The sequence below is a fragment of the Rana temporaria genome, chromosome 5 (assembly GCF_905171775.1).
Source record: "Rana temporaria chromosome 5, aRanTem1.1, whole genome shotgun sequence".
NCBI classification, from domain to species: domain Eukaryota; kingdom Metazoa; phylum Chordata; class Amphibia; order Anura; family Ranidae; genus Rana; species Rana temporaria.
Window position 1 is genome coordinate 117,162,251 of NC_053493.1, and position 25,313 is coordinate 117,187,563.

Consider the following 25,313-nt stretch of genomic DNA (forward strand, 5'->3'; position numbering starts at 1 on the left):
CCCCCTGCTCATCTGCACCACCAATACACAGCACTGCTCTTCTGCCCCACTGCTGAACCCCCCCTTCTCGTCTCTTCCACCACTGTACCCCCTGCACATCTGCCCCACTGCTGAACCCCCCTTCTCATCTCTTCCACCACGGTAGCCCCTGCACATCTGCCCCACTGCTGATTTACTTTAAGAAAATGCACAATTAAAAATTTCTCTATCATGTCTTACCATTGTGCCGGGGTACATTGGGCATACTCTGTGGTTGGCTTGATGAAATACTACTGGTGCTGCTGAAAGACGTTAAAGGTCCATCATCTGAAAAGTTTGACGCATCATTGGAGAGTCCATCAACTGTTTCTGAAAATAAACATATGGTTATATATTTTTTTTCAAATGGTTAGCAGAGCGATATCCTATGCCAAGTTTAAAAGACACTTACCAAAGGGGTCTACCATGGATTCGAGAAGTACAATTGCAGAGTCCAGACCTCCCTCCCTGCCTTGGTTTGCCGGCCGATGACCGTAAATGGCGTCAATGGCGTCGTACCACCTCCAAGAACTCGGTTTCCACTACGGCTGTTGGTGTCCTTAATTTTTTTAAGCTTTGCCCTACACTGACCCGATGTCCGTTCAAATCCCTCGGCTGCCATCCGCTGAGAAATATCTTTATACACCTTTTCATTTCTCACTGATCCATCAAGCTCACTCTGAATAACGCTATCACCAATTATTGCTAAGAAAGTAGATAGTTCCTCAGATAACCAGACCCTGCTGTTGTTTGCCGGCATCCTTCTCCTTTATATGGACTGAAATGTGACGCGGTGTTTGTTTGGCGCTTTGCTTTGACGTCAGCATTTATGTTTTCTGTCTATCAATCGGTGGAATGTACCGTGTGATGCCAGTAGCTCCGCCCTAACCGTACCGTTTCATTTTCTATGGCCCTACATCAGAAGCAGGACCCTGAATGGTGCGGTACGGTTCGGTTTTATGGCACGCTTTCATAATGGAAACAACGAAAATAGCGTACCGTTCTCTTTATGCTGTATGAGGCTCTGCATCTATGTGAATGAGCCCCTACTTACATTAATGAACAATTCTGCTAAGTTATCTCAGATATCCGTATAATTCTGGGGGTGAGGATTTATTTTCTTTTTAAGTATGACCATAAAATGATGGAAGAGTGTGTCAAATGATGGTGGGGTCAATTCACTAAGAGTTAAATAACACTTGTGGTAAATCAGTTTTAAAAGTGCAATTCACTAAGAGTTTTGCATTAAATACCGAATGTAGTGTTTGTTCGATTTGGTGGTAATTACTGCATTATTTAATGCGGTCATTTATCGCGTTGAGCTGGTTGCTAAGGAGCGGGCCGGGAAACCGGCCGATGACTCCACAGCTGTCAAGCATTCAAGGACTGTAGCAGGTAAAGCTGGCCATAGATGGATGGAATTTTAAACGAAAATTCATAGGAAAAGTAAGGTCCATAAAGACATGGATGAGCGAGTTTGGGGTGGAGGAACTTGACTGGCCTGCACATAGTACTGACATCAATCCAATAGAACACCTTTGGGCTGAATTAGAGCAGAGACTGCGAGCCAGGCCTTCTTGTACAACATCAGTGCCTGACCTCACAAATGCGCTTCTGGAAGAATGGTCAAACATTCCCATAGACACACTCCTAAACCTTGTGGAGGGCCTTCCCATAAGAGTTGAAAATGTTATAGCTTCAAAGGGTGGGCCAACTCAATATTGGACCCTATGGACTAAGACGCCATTAATGTTTATGTGCATGTAAAGGCAGCCCAATACTTTTGACAATATAGTGTATGTGCATGCAGAATAGTCCAATCAGTTGACAATCCTCTTTCCACGTCAGGTTTTTTTGTACAGGGGATTACTAGAGGCAACTTGTGGATATGGACCACAAACATATTTGTGTGCTGAGTAATTTTTTCTTCTCTTGTAGTTTGTACAAAAATCTTATCACTGATTTGGGAGCTAGGCATGTGGCACGAATCATGGAAGAATGCCCCAGTCTGAGACATATCAAGTGAGTACACAATAAGATCAAAAATTAATTGTGGATCAGTGAAGTGTCTCAGTACTCAAAATTTTCACTTTCAATTTTTACTATTTTGGTGTCTCTTTCTTCTCTTTGGGCTGTTTGACCCTCTTGTTTATTCCTGTGAAATTAGTCCCTTTATGGCCAGGTTGACATGACAGCGATGTGCTTACGGGGTCTTTTGAGTAGCATTTATGTGTTTTCAATCGGTCCTTACTAATAAGGGAGGTCAGAGGAGAATCACCAGACTTGTTCCAGCAGACTGAAAGTCCACCACTGCTCAAATAAGCACACACAACAACATATCAAGTACAGAATACTTTCAAATTGAACTAAATTCTGCATATAATTTATTCAAAAGGTGTGGCAAACCTTTAGGGATTTTGTTCCATGTCTGCTAGTTTTTCCAAAACAAAAGAAAGGATTCTTCTGGACAGCCGCAAATCCAAGATAGAAAAACAGCACTACATGTCACAGCATACCGGCAGAGCTGACGCATTTCACACTGTATTTAGTGTTTATAGCTAGTTTTTCCAGATATACCATCCACATAATCATGCTAAAACCCTCCCACTGTACCTCATGCCTCAAATGATTCACACTTAATGTCGAATTTGTATGTTACCATAGGCAGCTGATACTAGTGTTAACCAGTGAGATCTACAGCTGCTGTAGCCATTTGAGGACTGGCATGCACTGTATTAAGATGCACCCTCTGCACACAAGTGTAATTTTAACAGATTTTGAGGTCCTGTAAATGGGAACGCCTGACTATTTTGACCTTTCAGTACTAGGGTGTTAAGCTGGCCAAAGATGGTTCGAATCTCTAGAGGCAAGCTGATTCTGCCCAAGATGATCCATTGATTGACTTGGGTACAACCAACATGTCAGATTTTTAAATAGCCGCTAGCAATTTTCACTGGGGGCGGCGTGGCAGAAACATTCTATCAGCATGTAACGTTTTAGCTGAGAGTAATCATCAGGAATCTTCTATTCTTTATGGTTTACTCTACATTACCCATCTTGGCTGTATGTGCTGTGCACCATCCCATAAAATCTGGCTTTTCTGTTTCAATTTATTGGTGAACATGGCATTGCATTTGAAACCTAAAAACATGGTATATCGAGAAGGTCATAATTCATTGTTTACTACTCAAAAATATATTTTGTTTTATGTTCTTTATAGGCTCGGGTACAATCAGTTTACTGCTGTTGGAGGTATATGTATTGGACGGGCTTTACAAAGGAACACCAATATTCGTGACATTGGGTAAGTGAATAGTTCTAAACATGACTTCAAAATGTAATTCATACATAAATATATAAAGAAGGATGTTTTATGTCTCCTGCCTTTTAGTACATCCAAAATAGGAAAATGTGTTTTGACCGGAGTTCTTATTTAACTTTAATACCTGTACAGTTCGTTTTTCAGTTTAATAAAACTGAACAGGGCTAAGTTTATGTTGGCACACGAAATATTACTTTTCCATACTAAATCATGGATGGAACCAACATACAGGAAATAAAAACCCCTTTTACGGCACCATCTCTTTTGTAATTAGCAATCTTCTAGTAGTACCTCTCATCCTCCCACGACCTGGAGGAGGAGAGAGTAAATTGAGACTTTAAACGTGCCTTAGAGAAGACATATACCAGGATAATATAACTACAGCTTTATTACATTATTAAAATCGTGTTAAAAAGTAAAACAAAAAAAATATATCAAAGTAAACACAATGGACTAATGGTTGTTTCAGAATGGCATAATAAATGGGAAGCATGATGGATCGATGTGTTTCTTCAGGGTCCACGCTTTTATAAAAATAGATGATGTGGCTCAAATACTATCCATTGATAGAGCAGCAAGGACAAAGGTACATAGGTGCAAGTCTGACATCAAAATCGATCTCCGGGGCTGGTAAAATAGATATCTAAACAAAAGGTGAGACCTAGAGATTCTCCAACATTTGCCACAGTAATATGATATACCACCATTACCGAATGTTCTACATGTGCAAAGAGAAGGGCTCAATATGGGATATGCTGCCCTCTAGATGCCACAGCCTCTCCAACACCACATAGCTCAACAAAAAATATTACTTTGTCTTGGTTTCACTGTTTGGCCTGGGAGTTGTTGTCCCATCATCTGCTGACCTCACAGGCAACCTGCTGAGTAGATATAATGTTATAAAAAAGACATTGTAACCTTGCCCATTCAGGCAGCAATACCCAGCACTTCTACATGACTGAGACAGAATGAAGTCACATCTCCAAGCCTCACTTTTAGTGCCTGCTGCTTCAAAGAACGAGATTGGGAGTGGGCCCTTTTACATAGACAATTTCACTTTTCATTGTCTCTTTAAGTCAGGGGTACCCAACCAGTGGCCCGCAGAGCCCTCTGATGTGGCCCACGATCTCCTGCTCTGGGTTGAAATAGAATAGAATACTGTTATTAAAGGTCATTTTATTACTAAAATCACAGGCCATGTACGCCGTCGTAAGTCCTAATCCGACCCATCGTATCTATGCGTCTGATTCTTAGAATCAGTTATGCATAGATATCCATTAGATCCGACGGCGTAAGTCTCCTACGCCGTCGGATCTAAACTGCATTTTTTTTTTTTTACCGCTAAGTGGTGCTTCCGTCGAATTCCGCGTCGAGTATGCAAATTAGCTAGATACGCGAATTCCCGAACGTACGCGCGGCCGACGCAGTAAAGTTACGACGTTTACGTTAGGCTTTTCCCGGCGTATAGTTGCCCCTGCTATATGAGGCGCAGCCAATGTTAAGTATGGCCGTCGTTCCCGCGTCGAAATTTGAAAAAGTTACGTCGTTTGCGTAAGTCGTCCGTGAATGGGGCTGGATGTCATTTACGTTCACGTCAAAACCAATGACGTCCTTGCGGCGTACTTTGGAGCAATGCACACTGGGAAATTCCACGGACGGCGCATGCGCCGTTCCGCAAAAACGTCAATCAGGTCGGGTCACAGTAGTTTAACATAAAACATGCCCCCCCTTCCACATTTGAATTAGGCGGGCTTACGCCGGCCGATTTACGCTATGCCGCCGCAACTTATGGAGCAAGTGCTTTGAGAATTCAGCACTTGCCTGTGTAAGTTGCGGAGGCGTAACGTAAATCAGATACGTTACGCCCGCACAATTTTACGCGGCTGTACGTGAATCTGCCCCACAGTGTATATATGGGCATAGCTCTTCTGCAGTGGTTACTGGGCTGCTTTCAAACTGATCTGCAGGTGCACCTGCACTGAGCCATAGACTTCTGTTGTTACCTGCGAGTTAGGTGAGCTTTCTGAAAGTGCACCAAACCTGCAGAATATAAAAGAAGTCTATTGCAAAGTGCAGGAAAGCCAAAGGTACACTGCGTTGCACCCACGGTACAGAAAAAAACACAGCACATCAGTGTGAAAGCAGCCTTGGGTCCCTTCCACACGGTCCGTCTGACCCAATTCGACCCTCTATGCACCTCCTAAGAAGTGGCAGACTTAAACGGACTTGTGTCCTACCTCTAATCCGATCCACAAAAAAAAAAAGGGAATAGAGTGGGCTTGTGTCCGCTCTGCTTATGCAAAGCAGACACGGACATCCAGTCCACCCGCTCTGCTCATTGTGGCCCGTGACCGGTTACCAAGTCACTTAAATAGCCCTCGCTCTTCAAAAGGTTGGGCATCCCTGCTTTAAAGGATACACTCACTGAAAATAAAATAAATAAAAACTTTGCAGGTAAAAAAAGTGCATTTACTTTTTTTTTTCTTAGGAGCCTGCATAACATTGCACCTGTGATCAGCAGATTGCGGGTTCACTGTCAGGCTCCTGTAGTCATACAGCTGTCTGCCCATACCTTCTGTATAGACAGACATTGAAGTCCAGGAAGATCAATGACCTACAAGAGCGCTAACCAGAACCCTTGCAGTTGATTGGGAACTACAAGCCACTTGCCGTGGTGGCAGACAGTACTTGTAGTTCATTACCAAAACCCTATGAATGAATGATGCAGCTGTGTGGGTGGAGCCTGGCACGGCTGTGCTGTTTTTGAATTTTAACAGTGGGTACAGAGAGGGGATTCTCCACTCGCTGTCACAATGGGGTTGATTCTCTCTTGTTCTTGTTTTTCTGGCTCTTGCTACTCTTCACATTTTTTTCTTTTCTTCCTCCTTGTTCTTTGCCACCTTTTAGGTTGGTGTGCCCTCCCCAAACAACCTGCCCTATGTGGAACTTCGATGTTTTGTTGATTCTACAGGCTGCTTTTCAAATTGTTGCTTTTTTTGCTATCCTTTTCAAAGGCATTCAATGTTTGTTTAAATGTTTCATGCCACTATTTTGCCCCTCTGTGCGGACCATTTTGCAATCATTCTTCTTTCTTATGAAACGCAATAAAGTAATTTGTTCAAAGGCCAAATAAAAATCTTTCATCAACACACACATTTTCTGTTTCAATCGTTTTTATTAATTGTTTTAGTAAAACAGAGATAGTTTGATATAGCAGCGAACAATCCTCGCTCACTTCAAACATGTAACACAGAAGTGGGAATGAGGTCTCGCGCCAATGTGTAAATGAAATCAATATAATAAATTAATAAATCAAACAATATATAAATAAATAGCCGAGCTGCTCTCTGTGAAATTACATAGATGTAATTTTGTGAACGGTAAAGTGAAGATTTAGAGGCGCTAGCTGATAATATGTATACACTAAATAAATAATAAAAAAATTGTATGCATCAATATATAAATGAGTGAATATAACAATATCAAGTGAATAAATAGTGACCATATATAAAAATTAAACCACAATAGTGGTTTATAAGCAAAATGGTGAAAGTCCACAATGTAAATGGAAATAGAAAAAGATTGTGCCAAAAAATAGAGTCCATATATAAGATGAATCCTCAAAATCATACATAGAAAATCTTCCACCTTCACCAAGATTAAAGAAAGACCACCAAAAAGTGCTCATGGATGGCACCTTACCGCAGATAATGGACCACTTTAATTAAAAAGAGGTCAATCAAGCAGATATAGATAGTATTCCAGACCCAGATCTCTCAGTATCAGCTGTCTTGATAGAGTATTACTCCACGCCACATGCGATATTTAAAGTAAGAGAGAAAAAAAACGCCATAGAATAATATTGTTTTTTATTTTTAAAAACAGAAAAAGAAAACGCCAAATGGCCTCTTACTTGATGGGGTGCCCAGCCCCGGCACTGAGGTTAAAAGCGTGGATGTCTATGGGAGAATGGATGGAGTCCCGTGGCCGGTATGAAAACCATACAGAGCCGCACTCGCGTTGTTGGCGTGCGTTCCACCCTCAGGGATGGAAGAGCCAGCGGGACCAGGAAGTGGGAGGGTCGAGCGTGACCTGTAAGCCTCGACGTACGTTTCGTGATGATGTCACGTCGTCAGGAAGCATACAGCGTCACGCTCTGGGTCTGTTTTAAAGGCCCATCAATCAAAAAGTGGGAGGGAATCAGAGGGCGGTAACACTCAGTCCCGGATCAAGCAACTGGACATAGTACAAATAAATATGTCTAGGCCAGCAAGATTAACAGACATTAAAATAAACAATATTAACAATGTTGGCAATATTAATAATAATAGTTACAATACGGGATAGCCTAAGGACATTAACTAAGAAAACCCCAAGAATGCAAATGAAGCATATAGATTGGTAAACAGTTTTGTCTCATAAGCAATAGGCATATCACACATGTAAACCCATGGCAAATATAGAAAAAATTATATTGCCATTCTAATCCAAAAAGGTCTAATATTAAAATGATAAATGAACAATGTAATAAAATAATCTAAAAACATTTAAAATGTTAAATATTCAAATACATTTAGATATTGTCCCTGGTCAAAGGGTATATCTGGATCCATAAAAAAACTTATAATAAATAAAAATCTATTTTAGTTTTCTGGTTATATTATGCATTAAGGATCATAGTTGTCAATGGATATTAATTGTATAATTAGAAAAAATGTATTCATTAGTTAAAAAACAATTGAGGTCCAACTCTATATTTAAACCCAAAGGGCGCATAGTGCGCAATCGGTGCAACCACTGGGTCTCATTTTGGGAGACTTTCTTGGTCATATCTGTACCCCGCCAATGACCAGATATCCTATCAATACCATAAAAAATCATTTTGCTTGGGTCCCTATTATGGCACTCATCGAAGTGCCGAGAGACACTGTGATTAGGATACCCTTTAAGAATATTGGCCACATGTCAACCTTATCAACCTTACAACCATGGTCCCCCACAATACGGCCCTAGACCTCCGAGGGGCCAGTTTCGGGGTAATTTTAGAGGTAGACCCAACCAATATCAGTATAACCAACCACCGGGGGGGGATGGAGGGGATGGAAAGAGCCATACAAGATCCCTCCCACCACCCAACCCCCTACAGAAAAATCAGGAAAAGAGGTAGAAGGGGGGGAGCCGGGAAGAAAAAGACCACGGGATCATTAACCGATGGTATTTTCAACTTGGCAGGAACCACTTTCTCCAAAGCAGAACTTACCGTCTTATCCAAAGGCATGAAGTTTGCACCTGTAAAAAACATTAATAAGTTTGATTTATTCATTGATGTTGAGAAGTACGTAAGGAAACTCAACATCAAAAAATATTTTTCCCAACAAACCATCTCTACACCCCAAATATCCACTGATGATTATCAGCACACTCATTTAAAAAATAACTCTACTTTTAACCCTAAGAAGGGCACCCACCACCATGTAGAGGTTTTTAAAAATATGGTACAAGACGAACTATATAAATTGGAAGTTAAAGGCCAAAAAAACAACAATGGTTTGATTAAGGAAGGCATCAAATCATTGGAGTCTAATAAAAACATAGTGGTCCGCCCAGCGGACAAAGGTGGAGGAGTGGTCGTTCTCACTAGGGAGCACTATTATGGTGAGATCCAGCGATTGCTTAGTGATACTGATACTTATCACCTTTTACCTGGTGACCCGCTTGCCAAACTTAAAGCAGAATTGTCCGTTTGGGTGAATGATGGTGCCACACGTTCTATTTTGTCCGATAAAGAGGCCCTTTATCTTATTCCCAAAGCACCAATCACCCCAGTATTGTATATCCTGCCAAAAATTCATAAAAGTAGGACCAATCCCCCGGGTCGACCCATTATTAGTGGGATTGGCTCCCTCTATTCACGTGTTGGGGAATATTTAGATCTATTCCTGCAGCCATTGGTGATTCAGGGTAGATCCTATCTGAAAGATAGCAGGGAGCTTTTACTACTTTTATCCCCCATTAAAGTTTCAGAGGAAACATGGCTTGCCACCATCGACGTCGAGTCGTTATATACCAACATCAGACAGAGTGACGGTATTTTGGCAGTCACAGAGGCCTTAACAGATAAATCTACATTGCCCCTAGCCCAAATCCACTTTCTGATGGAAGGGTTACGTCAGGCCATGGGGAATAATTATTTTTGGGCACTAGGCAGCTACTACAAGCAAACTAAAGGGGTGGCTATGGGGGCTCGTTATGCCCCCAGTGTAGCCAATTTGGTTCTCAATAAATGGGAAGAAGAAACCATTTTTAGATACAATGACCAATCTATGGTACTCTATAGAAGATACATAGACGACATTGTAATTGTATGGGAAGGGTCCAAACTTACTCTTGACAACTTTTTGGAAAAAATGAATATAAACGGCTATGGCCTTAGATTCACAGCAGAGTGTAGTCAGACCTTTATAAATTATTTGGACCTAACTATAACAAAAAATGGTGATAAATTGACCACGAAGACCTTTTTCAAGTCTACGGATCGGAACGGGTTTGTCCCTTTAAATAGTTGTCATCACCCTAAGTGGTTGGGGGCTATACCGAAGGGGCAATTTATGCGTCTTCGGAGAAATTGCGATCAAATTGCGGATTTCAATGACCAATCAGATCTGTTGACGGATAGATTCATGGAAAAGGGCTACTCACCATCTGCTTTATCCAATATTAAGAAAGAAGTGCTTGATATGAATAGGGAATCTTTGTTGGCACCTAGAGAGAAATTGTTACGACATAATGAAGTGGCCTTCCTCTCAGGTTTTCACCAACAATATAGGAGTGTAGAGAAAATATTTAAGAAATTTTGGCCGATTCTATTAAAAGATGGAGATTTGGCCAAAATTTTACCGCCCAGACCTTCCTTTATCTATAGGAGGGCACCAGGGTTACGGAATAAAATAGCAGCAAACGTACCAGATCCTCCAGAAAGACCGATGACATTTTTGGATGGTTCAGGGTTCCACTATTGCACCCGCTGCAGGTCATGCAAAACCACCAATAGACAAGGGAAAAAGAGAATCACTTTTAAATCAAATGTAACTAATAAAGAATTTACCATAGAGCCACTAATTACATGTCACTCCAGGTATGTTACATACGTCCTGGAGTGCCCTTGTAAAATGCAATATGTGGGTCGCACCACAAGGGAACTCAAAGTACGCATAAATGAACATGTGGCCAATATTCTTAAAGGGTATCCTAATCACAGTGTCTCTCGGCACTTCGATGAGTGCCATAATAGGGACCCAAGCAAAATGATTTTTTATGGTATTGATAGGATATCTGGTCATTGGCGGGGTACAGATATGACCAAGAAAGTCTCCCAAAATGAGACCCAGTGGTTGCACCGATTGCGCACTATGCGCCCTTTGGGTTTAAATATAGAGTTGGACCTCAATTGTTTTTTAACTAATGAATAAATTTTTTCTAATTATACAATTAATATCCATCGACAACTATGATCCTTAATGCATAATATAACCAGAAAACTAAAATAGATTTTTATTTATTATAAGTTTTTTTTATGGATCCAGATATACCCTTTGACCAGGGACAATATCTAAATGTATTTGAATATTTAACATTTTAAATGTTTTTAGATTATTTTATTACATTGTTCATTTATCATTTTAATATTAGACCTTTTTGGATTAGAATGGCAATATAATTTTTTCTATATTTGCCATGGGTTTACATGTGTGATATGCCTATTGCTTATGAGACAAAACTGTTTACCAATCTATATGCTTCATTTGCATTCTTGGGGTTTTCTTAGTTAATGTCCTTAGGCTATCCCGTATTGTAACTATTATTATTAATATTGCCAACATTGTTAATATTGTTTATTTTAATGTCTGTTAATCTTGCTGGCCTAGACATATTTATTTGTACTATGTCCAGTTGCTTGATCCGGGACTGAGTGTTACCGCCCTCTGATTCCCTCCCACTTTTTGATTGATGGGCCTTTAAAACAGACCCAGAGCGTGACGCTGTATGCTTCCTGACGACGTGACATCATCACGAAACGTACGTCGAGGCTTACAGGTCACGCTCGACCCTCCCACTTCCTGGTCCCGCTGGCTCTTCCATCCCTGAGGGTGGAACGCACGCCAACAACGCGAGTGCGGCTCTGTATGGTTTTCATACCGGCCACGGGACTCCATCCATTCTCCCATAGACATCCACGCTTTTAACCTCAGTGCCGGGGCTGGGCACCCCATCAAGTAAGAGGCCATTTGGCGTTTTCTTTTTCTGTTTTTAAAAATAAAAAACAATATTATTCTATGGCGTTTTTTTCTCTCTTACTTTAAATATCGCATGTGGCGTGGAGTAATACTCTATCAAGACAGCTGATACTGAGAGATCTGGGTCTGGAATACTATCTATATCTGCTTGATTGACCTCTTTTTAATTAAAGTGGTCCATTATCTGCGGTAAGGTGCCATCCATGAGCACTTTTTGGTGGTCTTTCTTTAATCTTGGTGAAGGTGGAAGATTTTCTATGTATGATTTTGAGGATTCATCTTATATATGGACTCTATTTTTTGGCACAATCTTTTTCTATTTCCATTTACATTGTGGACTTTCACCATTTTGCTTATAAACCACTATTGTGGTTTAATTTTTATATATGGTCACTATTTATTCACTTGATATTGTTATATTCACTCATTTATATATTGATGCATACAATTTTTTTATTATTTATTTAGTGTATACATATTATCAGCTAGCGCCTCTAAATCTTCACTTTAATGTAACACAGAAGACATACAAATGTGGGGCTTTATAAAGATTAATGAAGATGATAACATGCAGGTTAGGTCAGCTGTGAGGCCCCCAACTAGAATATAAGGCAGGACAGTAATTAGTTATTAAATACTGATAGAACATTTGAACTTCATGAACTCTACAAAGCAACCCTCCAACTGGCCACCTAGTATATTGTGTGTATGCAAAACCGCATGATCACAGATACACAACATTGCTAAGGTCAACACACATATTTTATGCAGTATAATATTACTATGTGGTAGCAGGTACAATTTTTTTGACTTTCAGAATATTTTTTTTTACAATGGCACCAAACTGTTGTCTTTGCAGGATGTGGGGGAATCGCATTGGAGATGAAGGGGCACAGGCGTTTGCAGAGGCTTTGAGGAATCACCCAAATCTGACAGATTTAAGGTTTATCTTGATTTCCTTATGTTTTGTTTTGTGGTTAAGGCAGTTGTGTTTTTCATTGTCCCAAGTGTAAATGAACACTTCTTTAAAGGGTCAGTCTACCCAAAAGTGATATTTTACTTTAAGCTGGAGGTTGGTGACCTGAGTCAGTTTCTCAATTCTTGTATGCCGCCTTTATATACTGTATTTACTGTGTGCTATATTTGTATAGATTGTTATGACACAGAGGAAGAGAACTATTGTTAAGCTGCTGCTGGCAGGGAATATTATAGTTTTGGTGGTGGGGAATGTTATTAGGGGTGCACCTTTTGCAGACATGAGATGGTCAGAGACTGCAGACATGATACAAGAGATCAATGCAGCCTTGCCAGTGCATTTCAGATCCAGTGCCCGGATGAGAGCGGTGATCCCCCGTTGTGTCACAGAGCTGGATTTGAATTGCCCGGGCCGCAGTAACAATGTCCTGCCTCCTGTGATAACGTCACACTGATTCAATGTCCCGGCATTGGATCAGTGTGCCCTCTATCAAAGGATGTGGGACATTGCTACTACTACTTTTTGTACTGATGTTGGCAGATCAATTTATGGTGATCGTAGGGGCATTATAATTTGGTGATGAGGTATATTATATTGCTCTCTGGTGTGTCAGTACAGTGTTTGTTACAGATAGATATTGAAAAGGTCAGTGTGTATGTAAAATGCATTTTGAAACCATATCAAAATTGTGCCTTTCCAGGCCCTAGCCATACCTATGATTGTATTGTGAGAGGTAGAATGCTATGCACATATCAAAACATAATTGCAGGCCATATTATAACAAAGACAAAAAGGTATATTTTGAACATTGAAAGAGTGTGTAAGGTCACATAGTCATGCCTTTCTTTGTTTTGTACCCCCCCCCTATTATATTTATTTCTTCCTACAGTTTGACCTTCAATGAAATTTCCACTTCTGGAGGGATAAGCATCGCTGATGCATTACAAGAAAACAAATCTCTTAAAGTAGTTTGGTAATTATTGTATGCTGTTTTTTTTTCTTGCATTGTTATGTGTTTTGAAGGGCACAGTTATAATAAAAAAAAAAATAGAACTGTATTCTGAATATCATATTGCATGAGTGTGCTTATTTCACTTTATTTTAATTAAAATAAGTAAGGATGTCTTGAAAACGACTATATCGAGTCTCATGGTGGCATAGCACAGCATTGTACTTGGTGGTCTTTTAGCTATTGCAATCAGAAAGTAGACCTAAGAGTTTAAATTCTTTAAATTCATAATTTCCTGTTGTTCATAATACTTTGTTTTAGTTCAATAATGCTTATTGTAATGCAAAAAATGTTAATGCTAACAATTTAAACTGTACACCTGCTGGTAACATTTTGGTTACTTATACATTGGGCAGTCAATTTGAGATACAGTATCTCACAAAAGTGAGTACAACCCTCACATTTTTGTAAATATTTTATTATATCTTTTCATGTGACAACACTGAAGAAATTACACTTTGCTACAATGTAAAGTAACAGTGTAAATTTGCTGTCCCCTCAAAATAACTCAACACACAGCCATTAATGTCTAAACCGCCGGCAACAAAGTGAGTACACCCCTAAGTTAAAATGTCCTAATTGGGCCCAAAGTGTCAATATTTTGTGTGGCCATCTTTATTTTCCAGCACTGCCTTAACCCTCATGGGCATGGAGTTCACCAGAGCTTCACAAGTTGCCATTGAAGTCCTCTTCCACTCCTCCATGACGACATAACGGAGCTTGCGCTCATCCATCTTCCATTTGAGGATGCCCCACAGATGCTCAATAGGGTTTAGGTCTGGAGACATGCTTGGCCAGTCGATCACCTTTACCCTCAGCTTCTTTAGAAAGTCAGTGGTCATCTAGCAAGGCCCAGTTTCAGAAGGGAGGGGATCATGCTCTGCTTGAGTTTGCTTGAGTATGTCACAGTACATGTTGGCATTCATGGTTCCCTCAGTAAACTGTAGTTCCCCCCAGTGCCGGCAGCACTCGTGCAGCCCCAGACCCATGACACTCCACCTTGACTGTAGGCAAGACACACTTGTCTTTGTACTCCTCACCTGGTTGCTGCCACACACCATTGGAACCAAATAAGTTTATATTGGTCTCATTAGACCACAGGAAATGGTTTCCCTAATCCATGTCCTTAGTCTGCTTGTCTTCAGCAAATTGTTTTCAGGCTTTCTTGTGCATCATCTTTAGAAGGATAGGATAGTACTCTGAGCATGTGCACGTAACTTCTTTGGTCGACCATGGCGAGGCCTGTTAGTGGAAGCTGTCCTGTTAAACCGCTGTATGGTCTTGGCCACCATGCTGCAGCTCAGTTCAAGGGGATATTTGCAATCTTCTTCTAGCCTAGGCTATCTTTATGTAGAAATATGGTAAAAGGAAAATACCGCGCTAACAAAAACTAAATTAACACCCAAGTTAGCAGTAGCTAAAAGGTGAAATACATACTAATAGACAAGAAAAGGGTTGTAGCCGCGCTAGTCCAACCTGAATGATAAAATGAAACACATATATTGAAATAGTGATCAAAGATTGGGGTAAGATATTCAATATTGCACAAAATGTTAAAATGCACTATGAATCACTAAAGGATAATGATCAAATGTCCAGTATTTAAAAGTGAATTCATAAACTAGTGATGAACATGAGTTAAATAATATAAAATAAATGTCCAGTATAAGTGAGATAATATCGGCATTAAATTCCACCACCAAAAACGTACCAGCACTACATGGATTGTGCGCCTTTCCCGCATGGCAAGCAAGATGAGCTTGCGGCTGTAAACCCCAGCCAGGGCTTTTTGCAGGAGATCGCTGGGGCAGCCACTTCAAATGATCAAAGGTAGCAGATGACTGGATACTCTCAATATTTCAGGTATCGTATGAATAGGTCTTCTGGATTGCAGCTCACTGATCTCCAAAGCGGTTCCTTGCAAAAGTTGAGGAAACTCAAGATGAAAATCCACTCTGCTCAACCTCCCAATGGTGCCATAATGGGAGCCCAATCCTAAATTCAGAGGGAAGTGGAACTTCAGGAACTGCAGCGGGTCCTAGCGAGCCCCTGGAAATGCTGCTTGTGAATGAAGCCACTTTTGATGGATGGATGGATGGATGGAGGTGGGTGGGAAGGTGATCCCACTCAGGGAAGATATACTGGGATCTATCCAGTTTCCAGATCTGCACCAAGCAATGCCTGATCAGGGCTCAGCAGACTGTCTGTGTGTGTGTGTGTGTGTGTGTGTGTGAGAATCTGGGGATTAGAAATAAACTGCACTGTGAGTTTAACACACCTGCCTCCCATGCACACCTGAGACCTTGTAACAGTAATGAGCCACATGACACAGGGGAGGGAAGATGGCTAGTTTGGCCTAATTTGAATTTTTTTTATTTAGGGGTGTACTCGCTTTTGTTGCCAGCGGTTTAGACTTTAATGGCTGTGTGTTGTTATTTTGAGGGTACAACTAATTTACACTGTTATACAAGCTGTACACTCACTACTTTACATTTTAGCAAAGTTTCATTTCTTCATTGTTGTCCCATGAAAATATAATTAAATATTTACAAAAATGTGAGGGGTTTTCTTACTTTTGTGAGATATCGTATATGGCTGTTTTCTATCTAATCTAGTAACACACTGCTTTAAAGGGGGTTGTAAAGACAGAAGGATTTTTTTTTTTTTATCTTAATGCATTCTATGCATTTAGATAAATGCATAGAAAAACCTTGAGGGTTTACAACCCCTTTAAATTGTTACTGTTGTTGCCTATGGTGCCACACAGCTGTGATGACACCATTACTCATTAATATTCATGTACATACTGTACAGTGCTTTGAAAAAGTATTCATACTCCCTAAAATTTTCCACATTTTGTCATGTTACAACTGAAAATGTAAATGTATTTTATTTGGATTGTATGTGATAGACCAACACAAAGTGACACAGTGGAGTGGAAGAAAAATATAAATGGTTTATAATGTTTTTTTTTTTCCAAATAAATATGTGAACTGTCTGGTGTGCATTTGTATTCAGCCACCATTCTATATGTTGTATAACCACCTTTTGCTGCAACTACAGCTGCAGGTCTTTTTGGGTATGTCTCTACCAGCTTTGCACATCTAGGGGCAGATCCCCGTACAGCGGCGCATCTGTATGCCGGGCGCAGCGTATCTAAGATACACTACGCCACCGTAACTTATTTTTTTAATTTTGAATCCACAAAGAATTCGCGCCGTGTATCTTTGGCGCCGTTAGGGCACGGGATTCAGACGGATGTAATGGGGGCGTGTTTAATGTAAATATGTTGTGACCCGACGTAAACAACGTTTTTTTTTAACTGCGCCGTCCATGGGGGGATCCCAGTGCGCATGCTCGAAATTTAACCGAAATTTAGCCAATGCTTACGACGGTGACGTCATTCTACGCAAATTCCTATTCGCGAACGACTTAAAAAATTCAAAATGCGAGGCGGGAACGACGACCATACTTAACATTGAGTACGCCTTATAACAGTAGCTTTAACTATACGCCGGAAAAAGCCGAACGCAAACGACGTAAAAACAATGTGCCGGCCGGACGTACGTTCGTGGATCGCCGTAACTAGCTAATTTGCATACTCGACGCGGAATTCGACGGAAACGCCACCTAAAAATTGCAGCTTAGATCCGACGGCGTACTAAGACGTACGCCTGTCAGATCTAGCCGAGATGCCGTTGTATCTTGTTTTGAAGATACAAAACAAAGATACGACGCGCAAAATTTGAAATTACGCGGCGTATCAAGAGATACGCCGGCGTAATACCTTTGTGGATCTGCCCCCTAGTCTAGAGTGAGATTTTTGCCCATTCTTCTTTGCAAAATTGCTCAAGCTCTGTCAGATTGGATGGAGAGTGTCTGTCTGTGAACAGCAATTTTTTCATATCTTGCCACAGATTCTCAGTTGGATTTAGGTCTGGACTTTGACTGGGCCATTCTAATGCATGAATATGCTTTGTTTTAAACCATTCCATTGTAGCCCTGGCTGTATGTTTGGGGTTGTTGTCCTGCTAAAAGGTGACCCTCCGCCCCAGTCTCGACACTAATGCCTATTACACACGATCCGTTTTTCCGACGGTCAAAAGACCGCCGGGAAAACCGAGAACTGGCTCGGTCACTTTCCCCTGTACACACAGCCGGTTTTCCCAACAGGAAAACTGCCAGGAGAACTTTGGTCGGGAAAACCGGCTGTGTGTATGCTCCCTCGCAGTGTTTCCCATAGGAAAACTGTGGGAAAAAAACGCTACGATTCGTGACGAGAAAAAAGAGAACATGTTCTCATTTTTTAAACTGCAGTTTTCCTGTTGGGAAAACTGCTCAGGAGCATACACACGGCCAGTTTTCCCGGCCAAAGGAAAACCACAGCAGTTTTCCCGACGGGGAAAAACGATCGTGTGTACTAGGCATAACAGGTTTTCTTCTAGGACTGCCCTGTATTTGGCTCCATCCATCTGCCCATCAACTCTGACCAGCTTCCATGTCCCTGCTGAAAAAAAGCATCCCCACAACATGATGCTGCCACCACCATGTATCACGGTGGGGATGGTGTGTTTATGGTGAAGTGCAGTGTTAATTTTCAGCCACAAACAGTGTTTTACTTTTAGGCCAAAAAGTTCAATTTTGGTCTCATCTGACCAGAGCACCTTCTTCCACATGTTTGCTGTGTCCCCCATATGGCTTTTTACAAAATGCAAATAGGACTTTTGGCTTTCTTTTAACAATGGCTTTCTTCTTGCCACTCTTCGATAAACACCAGATATGTGGAGTGCACAACTATTTGTCCCACCTGAGTTGTGGATCTCTGCAGTTCCTCCTGAGTTACCATGGGCCTCTTGGCTGCTTCTCTAATTAATGCTTTCCTTGCTCAGTTTAGGTGGACTTGCAGTTGTGCCATACTCTTCATTTTCGAATGATGGATTGAACAGTGCTCCATGAGATGTTTAAAGCTTTTTTATAACATAACCCTGCTTTAAACTACTTCACAACTTTATCCCTGACCTGTCTGGTGTGTTCCTTGGCCTTCATGATTCTGTTTGTTCACTGGTGTTCTCTAACAAACCACTGAGGGCTTCACAGAACAGCTGTATTTATACTGAGATTAAATTACGCACAGGTAGACTCTATTAACTAATTTGGTGACTTCAAAGGGCAATTGTGTCCACTAAATTTTAGTTAGGAGTACCAGAGTAAAGGGGGCTGAATACAAATGCACGCCACATTTTCAGATATTTATTTGTAAAAAAATTTACAATTATGTGCCACTTTGTGTTGGTCTGTCACATAAAACCCCAATAAAATACATTTATGTTTTTGGTTGTAACATGACAAAATATGGAAAATATAAGGGGTATGAATAATTTTTCAAGACACTATATGTTTGTGTTTGTGTTTGTGTGTGTGTGTGTGTGTGTATTTCTCCAATTGCCTTCTTTTGCGTCAGATGAATTGAGCAGCTTTACATTTGTCTGAACAAAGCGGCTCATACAAACTAACACAAACCCTGATCATGGACGAAATGTACTTTTGTTGCTGTTTTATTGTATTTAGAAGATCTTCTGTTCCCTATTTCACAAATCCTCTTTCTTCTAGGATTTTGCAGAACCAATTCAATGATGAGGTAGCGGAACATTTTGCTCGAATGCTAAGAGTGAACAAGACGCTTCAAAATCTGTGGTGAGATATCAAACAATAGTGGGGGTAGAGTCGACGAAAGTGCACCGATCCAACACTTCAAGTGCTCCCGTCATATACTGGAATAAGGTTCTGGCTTGGAGTCTGTCACTCCTCCACGCATGGCTCAGTATAATTCAAAACAAAATACGCAATGGCAAAACTCTGATCAGCCAACAAGCATCAGCAAATTGACCTGTTTCCAGGGTACCCCTCTGACATGTTTTACCCTATGAGGTTTAATTATAGGACCACGTGCGGAAGTATGATGGCTGATCAAAACTTTGCCTGTGAAGACATCATTGGTGTGCGACCTCTTTTGGATTATACTAAACAATAGAAGGTGTGTTTATAATAAGAACATGTCATTTATTGTAGAAATGGAAATCCAAAACTGAAACATTCTATATCTAAAACTACCACAGGTTCACTAACAAAGAGCTGCACTGGGTCTATAAAATCATATATTTTTATTGTATTAAGACTCAATGAAAAGAAGTTGCACTTTGCATGGGAATTTGTCCCAGAGCTTAGGGAATGTGGGTATTCTTTGCACAGAAAAATGTCGCCAATCAAATGCTAAGATTTTTATTTATTTTTTAATTGAAATTTTGCTTGCATATGATTGGATGATGCTTCACCTCATTCATTAAGATCCTGGGAAAATTATCTTGACAATTTTAATTTTTCTGACACTTGTTACTTACAAGTTAAAATCAGTGGGCCAGATTCTCAGACAGCGGCGTATCTTTGCCCGGGCGTAACGTATCCGATTTACGTTACGCCTCCGCAACTTAGACGGGCAAGTGCTGTATTCTCAAAGCACTTGCTCCGTAAGTTGCGGCGGCGTAGCGTAAATCGGCCGGCGTAAGCCCGCCTAATTCAAATTTGGATCAGGGGGGCGTGTTTTATGTAAAACTACTGTGACCCGACGTGATTGACGTTTTTGCGGAACGGCGCATGCACCGTCCGTGGAATTTCCCAGTGTGCATTGCTCCAAAGTATGCCGCAAGGACGTCATTGGTTTCAACATGAACGTAAATGACGTCCAGCCCCATTCACGGACGCTTTACGCAAACGACGTAACTTTTTCAATTTTCGACGTGGGAACGACGGCCATACTTGACATTGGTACGCCGCACTTATGCCTCATATAGCAGGGGCAACTATACGCCGGGAAAAGCCTAACGTAAACGTCGTAACTTTACTGCGTCGGCCGCGCGTACGTTCGGGAATTCGCGTATCTAGCTAATTTGCATACTCTACGCGGAATTCGACGGAAGCACCACCTAGCGGTCAACAAAAAAATGCAGTTAACATCCGACGGCGTAAGAGACTTACTTATCTAATGGATATCTATGCGTAACTGATTATAAGAATCAGGCGCATAGATACGACGGGTCGGATTAGGACTTACGACGGCGTACATGGCGCTAAGTCCTTTCAGAATCTGGCCCAGTATTTTTTGCTGTAAAATTACTTCGGACCCCCCCCCCCCCACACACACACACACACACACACACACACACACACACACACACACACATAAATATAGTCTTGGCCGAAATCAAGTATTTTGCACCGAAAAGTATTGCAGTAACACATGTGTAGCAGACCCCCGAGGGAGCTGCTTTTGTTTGTTCAGTCCGTTACTATGCCTTTCAACCCCAATGAACTGTCCCAGCCCCTCTGGCACACCTAGAAATGTGATTAATGGAATAACCCAGCAGGAATACACAACACAGTTGTTTACTTGAAGAAAAGTAAAATTCAGGCTAACATTAGTCAGTCAGGTCCTGTGTAAGTACCCAGGACTTGGTTGAAACAGTTTAACCACTTAAGGACCGCCTCCTGCACATATATGTCCGCAGAATGGCATGGCTGGGCACAAGCACGTCTTTAAGTGCCCAGCCGTGGGTCGCGGGCGCGCGCCCACGACCCAGTCCGAAGCTCCGTGACCGTGAGACCCGCGTACCCGATCGCCGCTGGAGTCCCGCGATTGGTCCCCGGAGCTAAAGAACAGGGAGAGCTGTGTGTAAACACAGCTTCCCCGTTCTTCACTGTGGCGCCATCATTGATCGTGTGTTTCCTTTTATGGGGAAACACAATCAATGACGTCACACCTACAGCCACACCCCCCCCTACAGTTAGAAACACAAATGAGGTCACACTTAACCCCTTCAGCGCCCCCTTGTGGTTAACTCCCAAACTGTAATTGTTATTTTCACAGTAAGCAATGCATTTTAAATGCATTTTTTGCTGTGAAAATGACAATGGTCCCAAAAATGTGTCAAAATTGTCCGAAGTGTCCGCCATAATGTCGGAGTAACGAAAAAAATTGCTGATCGACGCCATTAGTAGTAAAAAAATTATAATAAAAATGCAAGAAAACTATCCCCTATTTTGTAAACGCTATAAATTTTGCGCAAACCAATCGATAAACGCTTATTGCGATTTTTTTTTTTTTTTTTTTACCAAAAATAGGTAGAAGAATATGTATCGGCCTAAACTGAGGAAAATAAATACATTTTTATATATTTTTGGGGGAATATTTATTATAGCAAAAAGTATAAAATATTGCATTTTTTTCAAAATTGTCGCTCTATTTTTGCTTATAGCGCAAAAAATAAAAACCGCAGAGGTGATCAAATATCACCAAAAGAAAGCTCTATTTGTGGGAAAAAAAGGACGCCAATTTTGTTTGGGAGCCACGTCGCACGACCGCGCAATTGTCAGTTAAAGCGACGCAGTGCCGAATCGCAAAAACTGGCCAGGTCCTTTTAGCTGCCTAAAGGTCCGGGTCTTAAGTGGTTAAAGAAAACAGCCAGGAACACTATGCAAACAACAAAAGCAATAGGTAACAATATGTACAGATTAAATAGACTCCACAATAACTTTTGGTGTGTTTGGGATGCTGTGGCTAAAGGGGAACCCCAGGCTAACCTACGATATCTCTAGTACACACCCAGTGAAATAGTCTCAATACCCATGGTGTGTCCCCTTTAAGAGCAAACGCGGCAATGTCCTGGAAGCAAAGCATTGCGTTTTATTATCTTCACCGGCAATGTAGGAGCTCTGTGGACAATATTTGGATGTGGTATTCTATGAAAAACATTAAAGGTTCCTGGGCAAAGCCCCCTCACCAAATCCTGTAGACAGTCAGCGGTCCTGCCCTGAGCGATCAATCAATCTTAGATGCAGGTGTGTCGCAGTAAAATTCAGTTTTTGACCTGTTGCAGGGTGTCCTTCTTTAGCATGGACAGTCTGTTCCTCTGGGCTGGAGCTGTATGAACAATTTGTTCCTCTGGGCTGGAGCTGCATGAACAATCTGTTCCTCTGGGCTGGAGTTGCAGGCTGTGTGTCCCTTGGTAGGCTGCGATTCCACACACACATAGAATGCAGATGCTCTCCTGATGGGGTGTAGGCAAAAAGAGGCCCTGGCCTAGTTCCTCTAGCTTTGTATCTTCTTCCCCACAGTCCTTTGCTGCTGTCTCATGATTGGCTCAGGCTCTTCCAATAGGGAGTTTACAGACAAGCAGTTCTGAATGTCTGTATGTATGAAAAGAGAAAGGGGGGTGAAAAGGCCTACACTGCTGCAGCAGACAGTTCTCCCATTATAGATTAGATCAGTCTGGAGAAGTACCTGCTACATGTGTTTTGCTATACACGTGTTTATTCCCTTTGTGTGTATTGGAACAAAACAAAAAAAGGAGGAAAAAAAAGCAAATTGGACATAATGTCACACACAACTCCAAAAATGCGCTGGTCAAAATTCTTGGCACCCTTAACTTAATATTTGGTTGCACACCCTTTGGATAACTGAAAATTGAAAATAACTGAAATCAGTCGCTTCCTATAACCATCAATAAGCTTCTTGCACCTCTCCCCGGAATTTTGGACCACTCTTCCTTTGCAAACTGCTCCAGGTCTCTCTTATTGGAAGGGCGCCTTTTCCCAACAGCAATTTTAAAATCTCTCCACAGGTGTTCAATGGCATTTAGATCTGGAGTCATTGCTGGACACTTTAGAACTCTCCAGCAATTTGTTGCTATCCATTTCTGGGTGCTTTTTGACATATGTTTGGGGTCATTGTCCTGCTGGAAGACCCAAGATCTCAGACGCAAACCCAGCTTTCTGACACTGGGCTCTACAGTGCGACCCAACATTTTTTGGTAATCCTCAGATTTCATTATGCCTTGCACACATTCAAGGCACCCAGTGCCAGAGGCAGCAAAACAACCCCAAAACATCATTGAACCTCCACCATATTTCACTGTAGGTACTGTGTCGTGATTCTTTGTAGGCCTCATTCCGTTTTACCAAAAAGCTTTATCTTGGTCTCATCTGTCCACAAGATGTTTTCACAGAAGGATTTTGGCTTACTCAAGTACATTTTGGCAAACTGTAGTCTTGCTTTTTTATGTCTCTGTGTCAGCAGTGGGTCCTCCTGGGTCTCCTGCCATAGTGTTTTATTTCATTTAAATGTCGACGGATAGTTTGAGCTGACACTGATGCTCCCTGAGACTGCAGGACAGCTTGAATTTCTTTGGAACTTGTTTGGGGCTGCTTATTCACAATCCGGACTATCCTGCGTTGCAATCTTTCATACATTTTTCTCTTCCGTCCACGCCCAGAGAGATTAGCTACAGTGCCATGGGTTGCACACTTCTTGATAATGTTGCGCACTGTGGACAAAGACAAATCTAGATCTCTGGAGACGGACTTGTAACCTTGAGATCGTTGATATTTTTCAACAATTTTGGTTCTCAAGTCCTCAGACAGTTCTCTTCTCTTCTCTCTGTTGTCCATGCAGACAGGGCCGCCATCAGGGGGGTACAGGCAGTACACCTGTAAGGGGTCCGGAGGCCCCAGGTGGCAACCCCCCTTTTTTTTTATTTTTTTTTTATAAAAAAAAAAAAAAAAATGTAATATATTTTTATTTTATGGTGCGGAGGTGGTGTCCCACGGTTACAAGCTTGAGTTTCATTCTGTGCCCACTCCTCACCTATTTCTTCTTTCCTTCCTCCTTCCTGCCTGTGTCTTTCCACAGGTCTCTGCACTGTGTGCGGGGACCGCCCTGTCCGCTGACAGCTCAGCGGGAATTAACGGAGGAATCCCCGCTGAGCCAAACGGGCTAACGGAGTGGATCAATACGGATCCGCTCCGTGTGAAAGAGCCCTAAGTCAGTGACAGGTACCCTCCGGCTGCTTGTGATAACGATCCAGCGGCTGCTAAGCCGCATCGATTGTTATAAGAAAGGCAACCGTTGGCTCCTAAAAACGGTACCTGGGTGATGCCTGCAGCTGCAAGCATCACCCCGGTACAACCCCTTCAAGCTGAAGGTCGCAAGTCCATTTTTTTGCAGTAACCTTGAGAAAAGTTGGCCATAGTTAGTTAGTTAAAAATTCAATTTATTTATGACCGGTCCCGCTCGGCAGAAGTCGATCTAATGGTCAACTTCTGTTAAACATGACCTTTCAAAAATTTGCTGCAGCCCTGATCTGTGTATTATGACAGCCGAGGAATCCCTGCTGGGAGAATAAATAGTACAATGAGGAGGGCTCCTCTATCCACGTCGCTAGTGTGAATGGGAGAATCCTTTTGTTTGTTTGATCCTTTTTTCCGATCAACCAGTAAAACAATCTATGGTCAGCTTTAGAGAGAATGTCTCGCTTGTGGTCATCGCCTATTGCTGTATGTTGCATATTGCGTTGCCTTATGCAAAATGACACTGCATTTTTCTTGTCTTATAACTGTTTTCTGGGTAATACTTTTACTGATGTACTTTTGTAGCTGAGGTAAACTTTACCTTTCTGCTGTTTACAGGCTACAGAATAACAACATCACAAATCATGGAGCCAATCTGTTAACTGAAGCACTAGATGATAACATTAATCTGGAGGAAATTTGGTAAGAGTCAAAATGTTGCATGTTTATAGATAAAGAAATCCATAATATAGATATGGATACTATCAAATGACCAGTAGTTATTTCCATGGAAAG

At 41.5% G+C, this 25,313-nt stretch overlaps 1 protein-coding gene across 2 annotated transcripts in view; it reads left to right on the forward strand.

Annotated features, from left to right (window-relative positions):
- The window catches only part of NOD1 (nucleotide binding oligomerization domain containing 1), a 101,797-nt gene that overhangs the window by 70,217 nt on the left and 6,267 nt on the right, over window positions 1–25,313 (forward strand). The window contains exons 6-11 of one of the 2 annotated variants that reach the window (XM_040353052.1): window positions 1,957–2,040; window positions 3,239–3,322; window positions 12,494–12,577; window positions 13,500–13,583; window positions 19,230–19,313; window positions 25,137–25,220. In XM_040353052.1, the coding sequence (XP_040208986.1) occupies window positions 1,957–2,040; window positions 3,239–3,322; window positions 12,494–12,577; window positions 13,500–13,583; window positions 19,230–19,313; window positions 25,137–25,220 (504 nt within the window). The remainder of the gene's footprint in view (window positions 1–1,956; window positions 2,041–3,238; window positions 3,323–12,493; window positions 12,578–13,499; window positions 13,584–19,229; window positions 19,314–25,136; window positions 25,221–25,313) is intronic. The other variant, XM_040353053.1, reaches the window with a different exon arrangement.